Source organism: Solanum verrucosum, unplaced genomic scaffold, assembly GCF_900185275.1.
Source record: "Solanum verrucosum unplaced genomic scaffold, falcon-dt-bn FXZP01000115.1, whole genome shotgun sequence".
Lineage (NCBI taxonomy): Eukaryota > Viridiplantae > Streptophyta > Magnoliopsida > Solanales > Solanaceae > Solanum > Solanum verrucosum.
The window spans coordinates 75,563-95,829 of record NW_026020680.1 but is presented as its reverse complement, the minus strand read 5'-3'; the positions used below and the strand labels follow the sequence as shown (position 1 = coordinate 95,829).

Below are 20,267 nucleotides of genomic sequence, written 5' to 3'. Positions count from 1 at the left end.
TCTTGACTATTCACTATTCACTAAAAGAGTTGGGACTGCTTTAGTGATAATCTTAGTGTATGTTGATGATATGATGATCACGGGTAATGACATCAATCTGATACAGGAGACTAAACAATCCTTGCAAAATACATTCAAAATGAAGGACCTTGGAGATTTAAGTATTTCCTAGGGATAGAGTTTGCCAGATCACACGAAGGGATAGTTATGCATCAGAGGAAGTATACTCTTGAGATTATTTCTGAGGCTGGTTTGAGTGCAGCAAAACCTGCTACTACACCACTTGATCCCTTTGTGCAATTAACTACTAAGGAATATGATGAGGTGAATGATAGAGGTCATACAGACAAATTGCTAGAAGATCCTAGTGTATACAGAAGGTTAGTTGGTAAACTCTTGTATTTGACTGTTACCAGGCCAGATATCTTCTTTGCAACTCAGACCTTAAGCCAGTTTCTTCAACATCCAAAACAGTCACATCTTAATGCAACACTGAACGTAGTAAGGTACATAAAAGGACAAGAAGGGTTAGGGATACTATTATCCAGCAAAGGTGGCAACAAGCTAAATGTTTATTGTGATTCAGACTGGGCTACATGCCCACATACTAGAAGATCAGTGACGGGATTCCTAGTGAAACTTGGAAACTCTCTCATTTCATGGAAGTCTAAGAAGCAGGGAACTGTCTCCAGAAGCTCAGCAGAAGCTAAGTACAGAAGCATGGTAACTGCAGTAGCTGAGGTAGTATGGATAGTTGGATTGTTCGAAGAGTTAGGAGCAAAAGTTGAAACTCCAGTGATTGTTCACAGTGATAACAAATCAGCAATTCAGATAGCTGCAAATCCAGTACATCATGAGAGAACAAAACATATAGAGCTGGATTGTCATTTCATAAGAGAGAAGATACATCAAGGAGTGATTGAAACAAGACATTTGAATACAAAAGAGCAAATAGCAGACCTACTTACTAAAGACCTAGGCAGGTCACATCATGAATATTTACTATCCAAGTTTGGTGTATTAAACTTGTTCATACCCTCAAACTTGAGGGGGAGTATTAGAGAAAGGATTACTTAGCAAATATTGGGGACTAAATTGTGATTAATAGAACTTAGAAGTACTAGTTTGTAAGTTGTAGAATCTATTAGAAAGTTAGTTAGAAAAAGTTAGTTAAGGAATATTGTCTATAAACACATGTATTGTGATAGCCAGAATCAATTCAAGTTGAATAAAAAATTATGCTTAGTATACTTCATCTTTCTTCTCTCTTAGCTTGAATAGGAATATCCTTCAATGGTGAAATCTAACATAAGAAGAACGCGTGAATTGGTGATCCCAATCTGTTGTAATACCTTCAATTTTTTGGATAGATTTCAGAACATCAACAAAGCTGATGCAGTGCTCTATATAGGAGAAAACTTAAAAGATGAATTTTGATTTATATCTTTATGCATTTCTTTCCTTTTCTTCTGTTGAAATTTTGCACGCATTTGACACAATAATGTTTTGTGTCTCCTTTGGATTAGCTTTATCTTTTTGGTATATTTGATTAGCTTATGAAGAAACTATTTGGCCCCTTTAGCACTCTTATAATTTTTTAAGAAAATGGAAAGATTATGAGAATAATTAGAAAACCAAATTAAAAATTAAAAATAAGTGAGAAAAATCGTAGGAGATGAGTTTATGATAAAATTGAGAGAAGTTGTAATTAGGTTCAAATTAGTATACGTGCCCGTGTGTTGTGTGAATAATATAAAGAATTATTAATCATATCATATTATATAGTAATATGACTTATTTCAATATATATCGTTTCTCTTTTTTTTTTTAATCAAAACTTCTTTTTTATCATTTATTTCTTAAACACACAATATAATTAAATCTCCATGAAATGGAAGAACGAATCACATGGTCATTTAATAACTTGTATATATATACTTTGCTTTTGTTTATTATTACATTACATATATATATATATATATATATTGAATTTGTTATTTAAAAAATAAAAAGTACAATTCTCTTATAATTTGTTAAATTTTATTTGTTAAAAATTAATTTTTGCTTTCTTTACATTACATTTACATCACCCTATTTTAAAAAATACTTATGTACTTTTTAAAAATGAAATAGATTTCAATCAATAAAGATAAGTATTCTAATTATAATAAAATAAGAGTCTAAAATAACATAAATGTTAATCCCATGTATAATCAGTTAGATTTTAAATATATATAAAAAAAAGTTATATTAAATGTGGTAACAGAAATTTCTTCCCATTATCTGTAGTATGCTTTTTATAATTTTATTTAACATTAAATAAAAGTATTTGTTTCTCAGGTTTGTTATTTTGAGTGGAGATAAATGAATTATTATGTGCCTACGATTTAGGAGAAGAGATCTACACGGTTAGGAGTGTTTATTTTTTAGGTAGTTATTAATCAATTACCTCAATTCTCGAAATTCACCATAAAACTACTGCACACATATTTAAATTGACCTTATCAATTTTAAAAATTAATTGCAGTAAAAAAATGGAGATATATTAATTATTTTATAATCATAGGAGATAAAAATAAAAAATTCATACAATTTTCATCCATTAAAAATATTTAATTAAATGATTTTTTAAACTAAAAATTCAAGAACAATTGTGGCTTGAACACACAACACTTTTAATGATGTGTAGATATTTGGTTGATTGCTTGATGCAAGTATTTTTACCTACTTTTATAGATTGTTGCAATTAAAAAATAAAATGTGCAATATATAAATATCATTTTTTTGAGATTCTTTTGGATTATAGCAGAAGCATCAAATGTTGTCAAAAAAGATATAATTTTTATTTTCTAAAAAACTTCATACTCTAAAATGCAACAAACTTCAAGATTTAGCATAGTCATTCCTATATTTCTTTTCTGATATAATTTTCTCATATTCAAAATACATTATAAATTGAGATAAGCAAATTAAGTAGATATTCAAATACTTTTGAGACGAAAATAAATAATAAGATGTAACAAATAAACAATACATTCAAAAGTACAAATTGAATTATATTTGAGAGAGAAAGTAAGTAGTTTATTCCTCATTTTCTTTTTAATATCACACACTCAATATATTTATGATGATGTATTTTATTATCTTTATATGAGATTTAAAGAGAAAGTTTAAAGATGAAAAAAACTTGTGTTAGATATATTACAGTAAAATCATAATCGTTAATATACTATTTTTTGTAAAATAATTTATCCTTCATTCTGAATATCTATTGTATCATGCAAAAATTATTTGTAAATTTTTAACTTTGAAGAACACAATTTATTATATTTTGAAAGTGATTGTGTCATGATAATGATAAAAATGATAAACTTTAACAGTGAAAAATATAGTTATAAATAAGTAAATTCAAAGTTTTTGTTTTATCATTATTCGGTAAATCTTTCTTCAATCTAGTACATTGAGATTCAAGCAAGTCTTTATTCTCAGTATATCTTCAATATATGTTGTATACAGAAAAGCCTCAAATATTCATGCAATGTATCTATAATATAATAAAAACTTGATAAAATTTATGATTGTAACTGAATCATCCACAATTAAAAATGTAACTAAGTCATACTTATCCAAAACGATCTCTTCATATGAATGGAACGACTGCATGCCTAAAACACTGTTTACTCTATGCAAAAATGTTGATGACTTCTTTGTGTTGCCTTACCATTGCAATTTTGCAATATAATGTGAGTATGTAAAATGTAGATGTCTATTTTTGAAAAAGAAGAAGATAATCTTTTTAAATGGATTTATTTATTATTATTTATCAATATATAAAGATAAAGGATAGATGAGTAGTTGAACAGTTTTAGATAACCACTTTTAAATTCAAATAAAAAAGTAACCACTTTACAATGTTATACTTTTTATTTTCTACGTTAAAATAATTTTTGTTCAAACTTCAGCTACTTTGCCTGTGCTTTTTCAAAAAATTTTGTCCGTGTTTTCCATTTTTACATTCTATTTTTGCAATATAATTATTATTTTCAATTTTTTCTAATAATAATTATTATTATTATTATTGTTATTGTTATTATTATAAAATTAAATAAAACATAAAAATGTATATAGCTTGAATATCTGGTTGGGGAAAATTGCAAGATGGACAAATAATATTTAGCACCTTTAGAATATCTTTCAAAAGATTGAAAGAAATCCCACCTTTTAGTTTACTTATTACCATTATCCCCTATAAGTTTACAAATCTTCAAAATCTCTCATTTTCATGCATCAGATTAGTATATCTCGCGCATCAGATTAATGTATCAGCGCATCTGATTAGTGTATCTCGCGCATCAGATTAGTGTATCATGTATAAAATGTAATGTATCTTACTTAACGATTAATGTATCTCACGCATCAGATTAATGTATCAGCGCTTATATTATTGTATCCGTTTGAGGTATTTCTGTAATTATAAACTTTTAAGGGATAGATTGTAATTTTGCCTTAAAAGTATGTGATTTCTGTAATTTGCCTTTTTTTCTTCTTAATTTATTGTATGATTTTAAGATGGGATATAATCTGTGCCATGCCAACATAAATTATCTAATGAATTTATCCCTACAAAAACATGAAAAACAAATCAATCATAAATTATTTATCACTTATTCAAATTTCTTTTAAGTGGAGTAAAATAAAATTACTTGACATTGTTATAAATTTGAAAGTAGATGCAGAACGAAATTTAAGTATTGTCATATCACATATATTTTAATGGTATCTAATCATCTTTTCGTTATTTATTTATTAATTTGATCTACATGCATATTTCAAAATAATGAATATTTGTAGGGAGAATATGCAAATTTTATTTTAGTTTTAAAAACAGAAACATTACTTGAACTATCATTCAGGAAGGTTTTTTAAATTAAAAATCACTATTTAATATATATTAAAAACTATTTCTTTTAAGTGGAGAAAAATAAAATTACTTGACATTGTTATAAATTTAAAAGTAGATGCAGAAAGAAATTTAAGTATTCTCATATCACATATATTTCAATGTTATCTAATCATATTTTTGTTATTTATTTATTAATTTGATATGCAAGCATATTTCAAAATAACGAATACATTTTTCTGCCAACAAAAGAAAAAGATAATAGCCATATATAAGTTATATACCAAAAATAAAAAATAAATAAAAAACAAAAATAAAATAACATATATAACACAACACAATATTTTATTTACACAAATAGTAAATAATATATCAAATAAAAACACTCTTGTATATTCATGGTGATTCCTTACTTAAGTTATTTGATAATTTTATTTATATTTTAGGATTCTCTATCCACTTGTTTTTTTTTTCTTCAAATATTCATTCCGTATTTAGGAGAAATTCATATTTATTGCATCTATAAAAGCTTTGTATTCCTCATTTACATATGTGACTTTGGATAACGGTAAAGAATAATAATAATAATAATAATAATAATAATTTAAAAAAAAAAATTGCCAGTTTTTAATGTATTACTTTTTTTTATTAAATAAAATTTATAAATAAAATTTATAAACTATTTTATCAATATATATATATATTAAATTGCCAGTTTTTAATGTATTACTTTTTGATTAAATTTCAATTTATAAATAAAATTTATAAACTATTTTATCAAATACCACATAGATATAGATATTTCAGTTATTTTTTATTTTGTGTTCCTATAATTTAGGTGCATTTTTTTAGGAGTAACACGATGTATGTAACTAACTGTTAAATTTGAATTTTAAAAAAATAGTAAAAAGTTAAAATAACAGTAAAAAATATTCTATTAGTATTTTCAGATATTAAATTAATCAAAATAATTCATAATTATGTTTTTCTTTAAAAAAGTTAAATTCACGGTAAAAAACTTTTGTTAACGTTTAAAAAATTTTATTTTTTATTTTTTATTTTTTATTTTCAAATGTTAAATTAATTATATATATATATATATAATAATTAATTAACTGATATTTTAAAAGTATAAAATAGAGATTCATTGTGGCGCTGACATGTAAATTCTATCACTATATAGATTATTATTATTATTATTATATTATATAGATATTTCAAAGATAATATATTATTATTATGTATTTATTATGTAATTGTTTTTCAAAAACTGGAAATTAAAGACTATAACATGTCTTCTAAAACTGTAACGTTTTTTAAATTAAAAAAAAACTAACAATTTTAATTGGTTTTAATTGGTTAAAAAACTGTAACTTTTCTTTTAAAACAATAATTTTTTTTTCTTTGATTAAAATATTAAATTAATTCTAGTTGATAATTTAAAAGATATTAATTGTAATGTTGATATGTAGACGCTATCACCTTTTCTATTATATAGATATATAGATGATTAAGACTTCCGGTCACTTTTTCATACTTTTGAAATTTCTTTAAATTACTTTTCACCCCACCGTAGGAACTAGGAAACATTCATATTAAGAAAACCGCTAAACTTTTTCTATAAACCGCTCAAATTTCTGGAGCTCTCATCCATGGCGAACCAACTTCTCCTCTGCACCATCTTAGTGTTCTTCATCTCTATCCTACCCTCTTTAACTCATCAACTTTCATTATCAGGTAATTCAAACTCCTTAACTAACGCTTCTACTGTATATTAGTCAATACAGAAAGAATTTAAAACAATCCTTTGATTTTCTTTTAGCAGAAGATTCGACAGTTCCTAGTTTTGCATTCAGTTGGGTGAACAACAATGATACATTTATGGCTGGGTCTGTTGCAACCATAATGGTGAAAGTTATTGGAAATTTTGATCCTGCCCAACTCAAGCACCCTTTCAATCCCAACATTAGTGTCAATGATAAGATGGGAAACAGTTCTTACATTTCCGGGGTTTCGTCAAAGTTTGGTGCTAATTTTGGGGATTGGAAGATTTCATTCCTTCCCATTAGGACTGGGTTGTTCAATGTGCTGATTACTGATAATCACTTCAATGTTTTTGATTCTTCATTGCATTTTCATGTCACTCCAGGTTCTTTTATTTGCGAAATTTGATACGTATTCGCATTGGTCTGGTATAAAAATAATTTTTGTTCGTTTTTGTATATGAAGGTAATATGTATCCATCTGCAAGCGTTGTGTCATGGAAGAATGGAGTGAGTGAATTTGCAGCAGGGATGCTAGCTTCACTTGTGATTCTTCCTAAAGATGCATTTGGGAATAATATCTCTTCTGCAACTGATCAAGGGCTCAACTCTTACAATTTTACATTCTCTGTATCTACTTTCAATGGTTCCGTTGCAACTATCCTCGATTTCACTAATAAAGGATGGGATATATCTGGTTATCTTGTTACCGAGTTTATTGTAGCTACAGCTGGAACTCTTTTACTTAATATACAAGGAGATAACCAAACATTGAGTGGCTCTCCACTAATCTTCATAGTGAATCCAGGTGATTCATGTAAGCATAAGGATGATAATATTACTATGCTCACACATTTATAAAGTTGTAATCGATTTTTATTTGGTTTGACAAAAAGTGATATTCACTCTATCTTTTACAAACTTTTGTGGCCCTTTGTTATAGTGAATGTTTCTCTTGGATAGTAACTGATTCCTAGGTTCATCTTGCAGGATTTTTGGTTGTTTCAAAATGTTTGCTGCAGTGGGAAGTTGAAACAAAGTACTTTCAAATATTTTCTCTGGTAGAAGGTTTTATTCACCAGCACGATCAATATGGAAATCTTGTTCCAGGGTTGTATGAATTTGATGTTGAAGTTATTGAAAATGGAACAAACTTGATTATTCCTGTGACAGATATTCAATTCAGGCAGGTTGGCCTGGGTATCCAGTTGTTCTCCTTCAGCTTAATGGAACCAGGGGATTTCAAGCTTATGATATATCATAAAGAGCAGAATAATTCCATCTCAGCTATGCCGTTTCATTTTACAGTGTATATAGGTACTTTAGCGACTATGTTTGTTTGCTTCCACTTACATTTCTCTGTTTCTTTCCTTTACGCTTATTATGCTTTTCTCATATCAACAAATTGCTTTAAAATTTTAGTTTTTGAGCGTGTTATTTTTATTTCTATTAGCTTAGGTATCTGAAAACTCCATGTATGGAGGTTGAGTCTTAGCTCAATTTACAGAGAAATTAGAGAAGAAAGAAGAGTTGTATTGAATATGATCACTGATACATTGAATCCAAGTATACCTACTAAAGTCATCCACAATAGTGATAAAAAAACCTCTTTCCATTATGAGTAGGCATTTTGTAAGGACCCCAAAGATCACAATGCAACTATTCAAATACAGCTTTGGTCCTATGAGTGCTTAAAGGAAATGGAAGCTTTACCTTCTTGGCAATAGGACACACAGTGCAATGATGGTGATCAGTACTACTTAGTGATCTAAGAGGCTCATGCCTCTTTATTACATCAATAGGAACATGTCCTAGTCTCTTATGCCAAATATCACAAGATTCAGTCTTTACAGAATTAGCATGAGCTACACTACTATTGACCAGTTGCTTTGGAGTGTAACTTGGTCCTTCATGTAGTATGTAAAGTCCATGCTCTTCTTTACCAATCCTCGGAAGAAACCTACCATACACTGTAATTCCTTATAGTAAATTAAACTTGAACTCAGGAAGAAATATCATATTTGAAATAGACTGATCAGTGAATACACAAGCGTTGCCAATATGAGAAACTGACACAGCTTTACCATTTGGCAAATGAGCTTTACTGTCGGTATGAGTGGGAGCTTCTTTAGCTTTGTCAAGTACATTAAAATTAGAAGTGATATGATGAGATGCTCCAGTATCTACTATCCAGTTTCTACCTGCATAATTACAAGATAGAGCTACAAGAGAGCTACCTGCATCAACAACAATTGCTATGTTGGTAGATGACTCTATGATATTTGAACCACCAGGTTTCGAGAGCAGTTGAAGAATTTGATGGTATTGATCTTTAGTGAAGAATGATCCATTGGATGAAACTACACCAGATACTGTTTGGCTGTTAGTGTTAGTCCTGACCTCATGGCCAACCTCATTTTGTGTTGCTACCTGATTTGCATACAAACTAGGTTTCCTCTTAGACTTAAAGTTTGCAGGATAGCCAACAATCCTATAACATTGATCCTTAGAATGACCTTTGCACCCACAGTGTTCACATATGAGAAAATATTTTCTAGTCTAGTATCCTCCTCCTGAAGAACTTGCATATCCTCCTCCTGAAGTACTGGCACCACTGCTATATCCTCCACCAGAACCTCCTGAAAAAGGACCTTTAGAGGTGCCAGCACCACTGGTGTAAGTGTTACCTTTATGAGAGTACAATGTTGTGCCTTCTATTAGCGCTGAGTTGGTGGAGACAGAACTAGCCAGATTCCTCCGACTCTCTTGATCAATTAGCAGTGCATAAGCCTTGTTAAGAGTAGGAATGGGACTCATCATGAGGATTTGACTCCTAGGAGTGGAGTAGGACTCATTTAGACCCATTAAGAACTGCAATAGCCTCTGATAATCACAATGCTCACCAAATTTCTTTGACTCAGGACAAAGACAAATAGGGCAAGGCATAAGAGCATTATATTCATCCCATAGATCTCTTAACCTAGAATGATATTCAGCAATAGGCATAGTGCCCTGACTTAATGTATGAATCTCTCTATGCAGTTGAAGGATTCTAGATCCATTTACTGTATCAAACCTTTCCCACAGATCCAGCCAAACTTTGGGTGCATCAGATGCATACACTACAGAACTTAGAAGACCAGGCCTAAACTCAATTTATAGAGAAATTAGAGAAGAAAGAAGAGTTGTATTGAATATAATCACTGATACATTGAATCTGTACATCTCTGCCTTTTATACTAGTCTAATAGTCCAAAGATACAAACTATCTAAAACTAACTTTGTAACTAACTCATGCCACCTCAGCATTCTGTTTACTCTCTACACTTATGACTTAACTAACTCAACCATACAGTTTGTTAACTCTTTGCACTAGTTAACAGTATCTGTGGAGTTATGTCTTTAAGTTGCTTCTGTTTCACCTGGTTAGTGCTCTAGCAGTTCATGTATGATTAGATTTTAGACTCGAAAGAGCTTCTCGCTGAAAAGAAATCATGTCGGAGGTTCCATTAGCAGCTAACCTTGTGAATAATCTCAAATTAGGGGAAGAATATTTCAGAAATGAAAAGTTCCCAATCTCTTCCGATTTACCAGATTGAACTTTTAACTGCTTGTTAATGCAATAATTAGCTTGCTCTGTTCTGATTATGTTCTGATACTTCATCATCTTGATATTCCTTCTGCGTATGAAGCTATGTATCAGGGTAGGTACATTTCCGGTATTTAGCTTCTGATCTACTATTTCAAATTTTTATAGGTTATTGTGATGGAATGAATAGTATTGTTAATGGGTCGGGTCTAAATGACTCTGTTGCTGGTGAAGCTGCAAGGTTCTCTGTCTTATTGAAGGATGCTTATCTATATCCTTCACTTATTGAACTAGAAAGCCTGCAAGTACTAGTAGTGAATGAATTTGATTCCTATCAACCACAAGCAAGCATACATCCAATGAAGATGGTCCATGGTATTAAAATTAGAATTCGTTTTTTGATAAACAGGATATACTTACCTAGACAATTTTTTGATAGTTTGCCTCATTATAATAGGAACTCCATGTGGTACGAATTTTAATTGCAGTGCACATGATGATGTGGAACTTGCTTTTACTCCTCTGGCTGAAACAAACCTTGATGTAAGGTTTTTTTGTAGTGTTCTTTATGTTAAGCTTTAGAATTGACAGAGCTGATAGTTAATTTTTGGTTGCAGCCGAGAAACATGAGATTTAGTGCCTTTGATGTTAATTATATACCAGAGAGGAGTGGAATCTATGAAATTAGTGTATTTTGTGGAAATATTCCATTAAATGGTGGTCATCCATTCCGAAAGGCAGTAAGTGCAGGTACGTGTTTAGCTCTCGTTTGGTAGAATGTATTAGAAAAAATAATGCATGTATTAGCCTTGTGTATTACTAGTACCTTGTTTGGTACTCTTTTTCAACCTATGTATAACTAATGCTTGTATTAGTTATACACTCTATTGTGTATTAAGGAGTGCATTGCTAATACCATGGATTTCTATGTATTAGCAATGCAATGGTTTTAATGCATGCATTAATATGATAAAAAACCCACTTACCCCTCAAAACCTTTTTTACATCTTTTCCACCATAAAAGTCAAGGGTATCTTTGTAAATAATTTTTTTAATGCCATACATACTATTTTTAATGCATCAAACCAAACAATGCATTAAAATAATCTATGTATAATTAATGCAAGCATAACTAATACATGCATTGCTAATGCAAGCATTACTAATACACTCTATTTAGCATTATTCTTATACACTCTACCAAACGACCCCTAATGTGTATGCATATTCATGAAATAGCTAATTTGTGGGAGTTGAACTAGGAAAGGAGTGCTTTCCTGCTGATATGAAGAGATGGTGCTTATATAAGAACTTTTTATTTGTCTAGAAATAGTCCTATATTTACAGCTTGTGAATTATTTGAAAAAATCAACCAATAGTCGCAACAAAATGTCTATCCAACCAAACATTTGTATACATCATACATTAATTTGTCTAACTTTACTGAGGATGATGATGCATGGATCTTCTGATTCTCAAATTTCAATGATGTTTCATTGCTTTGGTGCAGGGAAAGTTAATACATCTCTTTCGGGACTAGTGAAATCCAGTCCAAAAGTATCAAAGCTGACAAAGAATGAAATCACAGTACAACTCATGGATTCATATTCTAATCCAGTCCTCTTACAGCAGTCAAAGTTAAAGTTGGAGATTAGTTCAGTTAACAGCTCAGGTTCTTCAATATGGACTTTTAGTGATAATAAGGATGGCACGTATAGTGGAAATTACCTGGCAAAGGATGTTGGCACCTATGAGTTATGTGCTTCTTTTGATGGAATGCGTTTAATGCCATGCCCCTTTGGTTTGAATGTATACACTAGTGAGTTCTTTCCCTTGAAGCTAAAAATGAAATTATTAGGCTTGTTATAATTTCTTGCTTTTCATGACCTGACTTCATCTGACCCTAGTATTTATTCTGCCCTTCAGGTGAGTATTTCCCTAGAGTACAGAATGATTCGATCTGGGTCTGGGAGGATGATTCTATAGCTTTTGATGCTCTACAAAATGACTATTTTGCTGGCCATAACATTACAATTTTTGAATTTTCAAAAGTAGGTGTACTTCCATTATACATATATCTAAGATTATACGCTTTTTGTTTTGCATCTAAAAGTTAGAGGTACAAGAAACTTCTTGAATATTCTCCACTATTTATACCGTAGGTGTATAAAATTGTGTTTAGACATTTTTTCTTACATATGCTATCAAGTAGTCCATCTACAGCTGATCAAGTTTTTTCCTGACACAGAGTTTAGACTCTGTTTATATTTTCCTTTCCTTTTCTGGTTGTCTTCGTGAAAAGTTGCCTCAATATAATTTCTATGCACAGCCAGGTCATGGTTCAATTCTTCAATATGGGCATCTCTTTAGGTATACACCTTTCAAAGGATTCTACGGGAGGGATTCTTTCTCTTATACAATATGTGATGTGAATGGGAACATTGCCTCCGGGGGCGTGGATATATCTGTTCTAAGCATCCCTCCTCAGTTTGTTTCAGTTCCAAGTCAATTACTGGCAACTGAAGATGTTATTAGTCCAAGATTCGGGTAAAGTTCTAGTTAAGATTTTGTGTTGCTTTGGTTCTAAGAGTTTGTAATCTGGTCTGCTAACTGGATGCAGGGGTTTCTCTGGACTTGAGATTATCTATTCAGATTCAACTGAAAACGTCAGCATTACATTTAATGCACAATCTGGGATCGTCTTTCTGTCTCCTATGTTAATGCAATTTTGGCAGCCAGCCTGGAGTATTTATTCTACGTTCAGGGAGGTCGGAAAGTCTACTGAGTTAACTTTAACAGGTTGTGTAGAAGAAATCAATTTTGCAATACAGTCGCTGCAGTATTTTGGGTATGACAATTTGTACATAAATTCCTCACCATTTATTTTTCTTCTGAGTCTGTTTTTCTTCGGAAGTTAGTAAGTTAGTTATTACTTGCTTCTATAAGTGTGTCCATTTCTCAATGGGAAATCATCCTTGTGTATGTGTAGATTTTTCAAGGGGGTCTGTGGTATAGAATGTGTAGTAGGCTCTTAGCGAAAGATATTGAAAGAACAAGTAAAAGTCCAGAAGAATGATGGGTGAGAATAAACATATTAGTTTAGGAAGTAATATTATGAGCATAATTAGATAGGAATATCATATTTTAGTAAAAATGAAGGTTTTTTCTTGATAGTGCTATATTCACAAAGCAACATGATATGTGAAAATAAAAGTATATAGTTGGGAATTACTAAATTTTGGAAGTGTTTCTTTGAGATTAACTTTTGATAGACCACCAATTCAGAAGAAAATATTGTTGTGCTAGCTTTTCATTACTAATGAACCAGTTATCGATAGAGCTGGAATATTCTTGTTCTATCAACATTTAAGACAGGTTGAGAATATACGGACTCTTGATAACTTGGACAAAAGTTCTCTTCTTAACACAATTTCTTATATTCCAGACTAATTTAGATTCACATATTCTGATTACATGGCTATCTGTTTTCTCCTTCATCCTCTAGTGAGAAGTCTATGTAACGGAAGACAGATAATTCTTAACAATTATGAACTATTTTGTTGTATCAGCATATTTTACCTTTTCCTCTTCCTTTTTCCCGTCATACAACATTAACACTATCTTATTGCCTCTCATTTCATTCATTCTAGTTGTTCTTCTTGAAAAAAAAAACTATATTTAAACATTATAATAAGCCAGGGAACCTGAACAGCCTTTCTTGCTAACATGAACATAGAAATCTATTAAATGCTGAGAATGACTAATAACTTTAGAGTAGGATTAAACACGTTATGTTAACGGGTCTCATGTGTTTCATTGAATCAGAAATGAGAACTTCTACGGCACTGATACAATCCACGTCTCTACGATGAACACAAATGGGAAGAACAGTTTAGATATTCCTATATTGGTTGAACCTATCAATGATCCTCCGTTAATTAATCTTCCTCCTTTTGTTATTATGGATCAAGGGAGTGAAGAAGTATCCATTTTTAGCAGAGACAGGAATAAGTCTGCTGTTTTTGTTGGAGATCCAGATCTACTGCATTATCCTGGTACGTGAGTTTATTGATGCAGTCAACCCAATGTGGATGTAATCAATAGGTACTACTGTAATAGGAGATACTCCCAGCACCTTCTTAGGATTGTTAATAGTTAGTAAAATAAATGGATAATGAAGGTTGAGAGTCGCACTAATTTTTGCTGTTGAGTTATAGGTAAGAATCAAGGAAATCACCTACAGATTTGCAATTTATTTAATCGAAATAGATAGCTGAACTTTATATTCTAGAAAAAGACACCTGCTTTTCTGGTCAAAACATTCTATATCTGGTAGTGTGGTGCTCTGCTGAAAATGGCTTCTATTATGCAAGTCTCATAGAAACCTCTGTCGTTTATAATTGCTGATGCTTTTGCAATATGGGAGAGGGATATGATACTTTTACATCTGAAACATAGTTGCGTTCCTCCTTCAAATCTTACAGATTTTGATTTAAGTTTATTTTCAGGGAATGCGTCTCGTTTCTTGGTTATGTTCTCCGTTGAAGTCAGCTCTGGCTTCCTCTCAACAAAGCTTCCTGCTAACCTCATTAGCACAACTGAATTAAAATTTAAAACCAGCTACCAGTGGCAGCCTCTTCAGACATTTGTAACCATCTCAGAACATTTTATGGTCAAAGCCAAAGGCATTAGATTTCGGGGTACACTAGAAGACTGCAACAGTGTCTTGGAGCAATTGCTATATCATGTGTGTTCTAGAGATTCTAAGCTACTGTTATCATTTTCGGCTGATTCTTTCCCTTGTATCTTCCTTTGCTATATTATTGATGTATTGTTTCCTGATAATATGGTAGTATCGTTTACCTAGTCTGCAATAAGTGCATCAAGAACAAAGAATCTAATCAGATCTTATGCTTACTATCTGTTTCATAAGACAGCAGGTAATCAGTACAAGGTGGAGAGAATTAAGATTAGTTCTGATAATGATTGCATTGCCCTCTGAGATCACTTTTGATTTCCTGTGGCATTCTTTCAAATGTAGCCACATATGCTGTTCCTGGAACCTCCCCTCCAAACTAGTCTAATGAACTAAAGAACCAAAACAAAAATCAAGAAACAGTATTGGAAGATGTGATAAACAATAATAATAATTCAAGCAATATGATTTTCTTTCACTTCACACTCATCTTTCATATTTTTCTGTTGGTTTTCCAGTTCATTCTTTTTTGTCTTCCACAATGCCAATGGACTACCGAGAATCAGCAGGTTAGCTAATGGTATATGTACCACTACTTGAGAAGTGGCATAGGGAATGTCAAAGGCAGTGTCACGAGACATCATGAGTGATCTAAGATAGTCAGTTATGGTTTTCTGCAATGCAGCCTTTATAAGCACATTTTTCCCTTTTCTCCTTTTCTATGACTTCTTTTATGGCTAGTTGAGGACTTTGTGAACAATAATAGGGGCTTAGATGAATATTTGTATTTATATTGTATGACATATACTGAAAATCCCTGGAGATGTTAAGAGTTATATTTGCAAATGGATTTGTTATCACTTCTACATTGTACTGGAGAATTGCGGACTCATTCTTTGTCATATCTGTTGCCATCTATCATGTTCCCTTTTCATGTTCCGATCTGCATAACTACATGAGTTGCTTTGCAGGGTGATGAACATCGTGCTAGTCTTATTGTGATGGTGAATGATATGGGGAACTATGGGTGCTACCCAGGCTGCACTGATTTGATGTCAATGCCTCATTTTGTTGAGGTTTCTGTTAGTCTCATGAGAGAAAAACCTCTGAGTTCATTATTTGCACATGGTAAGTTATGCATCAGAGAGGTGCAGCATTTGTCATTATGAAGCTTTTCCTTTGCATTTTTTTCCTGAACTTTGTGGTGCATGCCTACCACAGGTGCCCACTTTTTAAATTCTTACCTTACCTAATGCCAAACTCCATTTTCACCCGCCAAATACTTCAGCTTTTTGGTTCCAAATGTGTTGCTTTTGGTAAATCCATAACTGAAAATGGTGCTTTCTTCTACCTCCCACAGATCTCAGGTAAGATTTTGAAAGGTTAAAATACGCAGTTACAGGTCTCTGATGAGACTGTCAAAGAAATTGTTTTTTCATACAAAATGCAATTCATGGAAAGGGAGATGCATGGTAACTTTTTGAAGTTGCATTAATTATATGAGAAATAGTCTAAATTTCTAACAAATTATGCAATGTTTTTAACTTTTTATCTGAAATTTCATTTGGGATAAGTGAAGCATTGACAAACTTATTAATTTATCATGGTATTAATTATCAGGATGATAATAATAAGTGCATCTGATTTGCAGTTTTTGGATCAGCAATTATTGTTGAATTCGTTATGGTGCTTTCTTTTGGTGTGATACTTCTATTCTTCATTTGCAAATGTGCATTTGTTCTCATTAATGAGAAAAGGAGGCAGGCATCCCAAGATTTTGAGTTCTCCAATGTCCAGAATTCCCAAGAAGGAACAGTAAGTATGCGATTAAATCAAGAACTGTTGTTCTCCACAAGCCAGCATTTTATCTTTTCCTTGCATCTGCGGTTGATGTTTTTCCTCAATGTAACACATCCATTATTCTTTTGTTGCATACCATACTCTACTTGATTGGTAGTAATGGAATAAGATCTTTCATAATATGTTTTTTTTGTGTACTGTTCAGTTAACCAAGGATTTATCTGATAAGATGACTCGAGTCAGAGGATGCTGTTCAAATTTCTTCACGTCTAATCTCCAGCTCTCCAAATTCCATTTGCGGTAAGTTTATAGTAATAAAATGGCTCTAGTTTGTCTTTTTTTGGAAAGCTGGAATCAAAAGTCTTTTTTTACTATGGAAAGTTGCACCATTTTGTAAGCTTTTAGAAAGTTTGGAATCTTGTGATTCGTAAACAAGTTCAACACTGTACAGACTGACTAAAGCTGAGGGTTGTGATGGTGTGAATGGAAGCTTATGAAGATGAAGAATATTTTTAATTGTGGTAAGGAGGATCATAGAGGATACAACACATACAGTGTTAAGTGTTTTTGAGAATGAGCATACTGTGTTAAATTTGTAAAATGTACTACCAGCAGAGAGTTATTTCTCAGCAAAAGCAAACTAGTTAGTTGCAGTTCAAATATGCAGAAAGTCTTATTCAACTGTATTCTCTTGCACTAAAAATTAAGTCGTTGGTCTTATGCGGTTCTGTTCTACATGGTTAAAACATAAACTACATATTTTCAGGTCATGCCTACAGCTTGGAATTGGAGGATTTCCTAAAGCCACCAATACTTCTTCAAGTGATCAGCTTGAAATGACTTCTCCTTCTGGGCTAAGTGCTGCAACTTCTGCAAAAGATGAGCAACTGGAAGAGCTTCCCTCAAGTTTATTAAGATGATCAACTTCTTTTTCATATTCTGCTTGTGGACATTGTACTATTAATTATATGGTGCACTACATTATTATTACCTATAGCCAGCACTTGTCAATACTAATGTTGCAGGAAGTAAAGCTAGTTATTTGTATAGTCCGTTGGGGTGGGCATAGTTCGGGTCAACCCAAAAACCAAACTTTTTGGATATTTGGTTTGGATTTTAATTTTAAATTATGAATTTCGGATTGGATATGCACTATAGTTGTACAGTTTTTTAAATATCTGAATTTTTTATGTCTTATATTCAGCTTTACCCATAGTATATTTGTCCAATGCTAATAGTAAGTCTAATTTTCTAAAGGTCCAATAGATTAGTACCACATAACTTTACCCATTATAGTACTCAGTCCAATATGGAATTATGCGGCATGGGCAGCAAGGAAGCCTTAATCCTTGTTGACGGTAGAAAGTTCAGCATTTTAAGAAGTAAACTATTAGGTGAATTGAGGTTGTTAATTGTTATGGTCTGTTTTAGAGAGAGGCTCACAAGCCAAAACTAAAAGTTTACGATATCCAAACTAAGAAAAAAATAATCTTATCAAATCCGAGTTTATTTGAATTGGATTTGGACTGTAATTTCTTCAATCTGAAAACTTAAATTTTTATATCAAATCCAAACACTTTCTGATTGAAACAAGTGTTTCAATTCCTTATAATATGCAACTGAAGTAGGTTTTTGATAATGACTTTTTTTTAAAAAAAAAACAAGGGGAGGAGAGAGGGGTGAAAGCTCAAATATATCAATGAACTTTGATCATTTATGTCATGTTGGGCTCAATCATGTCACTTCCGTTACAAAAAGGATTCATTTGTGCTATTATATTTTAACGGATAGCTTTGATGGTTTTGCAAAACCATTCTTTCCACATGGCCTCGTAATTGATTAGATGTCCATGTCACGTAAATTAAACTGGTAATTCAAATGGGAGGGGTGTATTTAAGCTTAGTTCATTAAGTATAAATGTGTTTTTAATCCTGTTAATAGTTCAAAAATAAAACCAATAATTTGCGCTAAGTTTGAGGTGTTTTTAATACTTATATACATATACGCGCGTCTCTCACTCACTGGAGAAAGATTGGAAAAAGTACTTCAGAACATCGCCGCCGGTGTCTGGATTCAACTCAGGCCGCCACAATTTTACATCACCGGTGACTAGAATTGTAAAGATGACGAAAGGAATAGGGAAGAAGAAGATTGACATTAAAAAGATCGCCAGTGATTCATCAAGAAAAGTCACACTCTCGAAAAGACGCACTGGTCTTTTCAAGAAAGCTCGAGAACTCGAAACCAAGTCCGGCGAACGAATTGCTCTATTAGTCTTCTCACCGTCCGGCCGACTCTATACTTCCGGCGATGTTTCTCTCTTCGAGAATAATGGGTTTTCTTCAAACCTCCATCTTTCTACTGAAATTGCTTCGAATTCATACGTAAAACCAAGTACTCTGCGTTTGAAAAATCTCAATGTTGAAGGATGTAGTGAAATTTTCTCGCCGGCCGGCGTATTTTATAGTGCCGGCGAGATTCCCATCGTCGAAGACAACTTGAAGAATAATGGGTTTTCTTCAAATTCCGATCTTTCTTCTAATTTTAGTTCGAATTTCTATGAAGATTGGAGTACTCTGTGGCTGGAAAATTTCGATGATGAGGAATGTAGTGAAATTTTCTCGCCGCCCGGTGGCTTTTTCAGTTCCGGTGAGTTTCCCATTGTTGTCGACGACTTGAAGAATAATGGGTTTTCTTCAAATTCCGATCTTTTGACTGAAATTTCATCGAATTCATATGCAAAACCAAGTACTCTGCATCTGAAAAATTTCAATGTTGAAGGTTGTAGTGAAATTTTCTCGCCGGACGGAAGATTTTACAGTTCCAACGAGTTTCCCATTGTCGACGACAGCTTGAAGAATAATGTTTTTTCTTCAAATTCCGATTTTTCTACTGATTTTGGGTCGAATTTATATGAAGATTGGAGTACTCTGTGGCTGGAAAATTTTGATGTTGAAGAATGTCGCAGTGTTGAAGAACTTATGTTATTGAAGGAGAAATTAGAAGAAAACAGAGATGAACTTATTTTGAAGATGGAGGCTGAGTTTATTGATTCATTACTTGTTTAATTTTGATATGAAGTTTCATTTAATTAGATTACTGGTGTCATCAGTTACTTGGAAAATATTAACTTACACAACTAAAAATTTATATCAAATACAAAACAAAAGACAAATCATAAACAGTTACAAAATAAAATAAAATAATGTAATATTATTTTTATAATTTTAATCATTAAAACATATCAAATGAATACACAATTTTTACATTCGAGAACGATTTGTAAACTTGTTCGTATGTTTCTGTTTTGTTTTCGGTATAAGTGTTCCTTATAGTGAAGTATCATAATTGCCCTCGACAGCAATAAAAAAATTGTTTGTATTAGTCATCACAGTTAATAAAAGAACTAAAATAATTGATTTTAATTAATTAAAGGTTAAATCTAAAAAGTAAGAAGTAAGATATCATAGAAATTAAAAACAAAATAAGGCAATAATATAGGGACGAAAATAATTATAT

At 31.8% G+C, this 20,267-nt stretch overlaps 2 protein-coding genes across 2 annotated transcripts; both read left to right on the top strand.

Annotated features, from left to right (window-relative positions):
• The first annotated feature begins 207 nt into the window (after positions 1-207).
• On the top strand, positions 208-17,694 carry LOC125812239 (protein GAMETE EXPRESSED 2). Its single transcript, XM_049491762.1, has 17 exons — positions 208-983; positions 6,679-7,049; positions 7,130-7,471; positions 7,654-7,980; positions 10,421-10,627; positions 10,710-10,795; positions 10,870-11,002; positions 11,763-12,071; positions 12,179-12,303; positions 12,582-12,799; positions 12,873-13,100; positions 14,078-14,307; positions 14,761-14,999; positions 15,920-16,076; positions 16,600-16,763; positions 16,954-17,048; positions 17,515-17,694. Exons 1-17 carry the CDS (start codon positions 208-210, stop codon positions 17,666-17,668), a joined length of 4,161 nt encoding a protein of 1,386 aa, XP_049347719.1. The 3' UTR covers positions 17,669-17,694.
• Positions 17,695-18,871: 1,177 nt separating this feature from the next.
• On the top strand, positions 18,872-19,816 carry LOC125812238 (uncharacterized). Its single transcript, XM_049491761.1, has one exon. It carries the CDS (start codon positions 18,872-18,874, stop codon positions 19,814-19,816), a length of 945 nt encoding a protein of 314 aa, XP_049347718.1.
• The last annotated feature ends 451 nt before the right edge of the window (positions 19,817-20,267 follow it).

Bases quoted from the DNA above. Each gene is read 5' to 3' on its own strand.
- LOC125812239 (XM_049491762.1), top strand. From the start codon at position 208: ATGCATCAGAGGAAGTATACTCTTGAGATTATTTCTGAGGCTGGTTTG. The intron at 12,800-12,872 runs GTAAAGTTCTAG...AACTGGATGCAG, and splicing joins GTTATTAGTCCAAGATTCGG to GGGTTTCTCTGGACTTGAGA. The intron at 17,049-17,514 runs GTAAGTTTATAG...ACATATTTTCAG, and splicing joins CTCTCCAAATTCCATTTGCG to GTCATGCCTACAGCTTGGAA.
- LOC125812238 (XM_049491761.1), top strand. From the start codon at position 18,872: ATGACGAAAGGAATAGGGAAGAAGAAGATTGACATTAAAAAGATCGCC.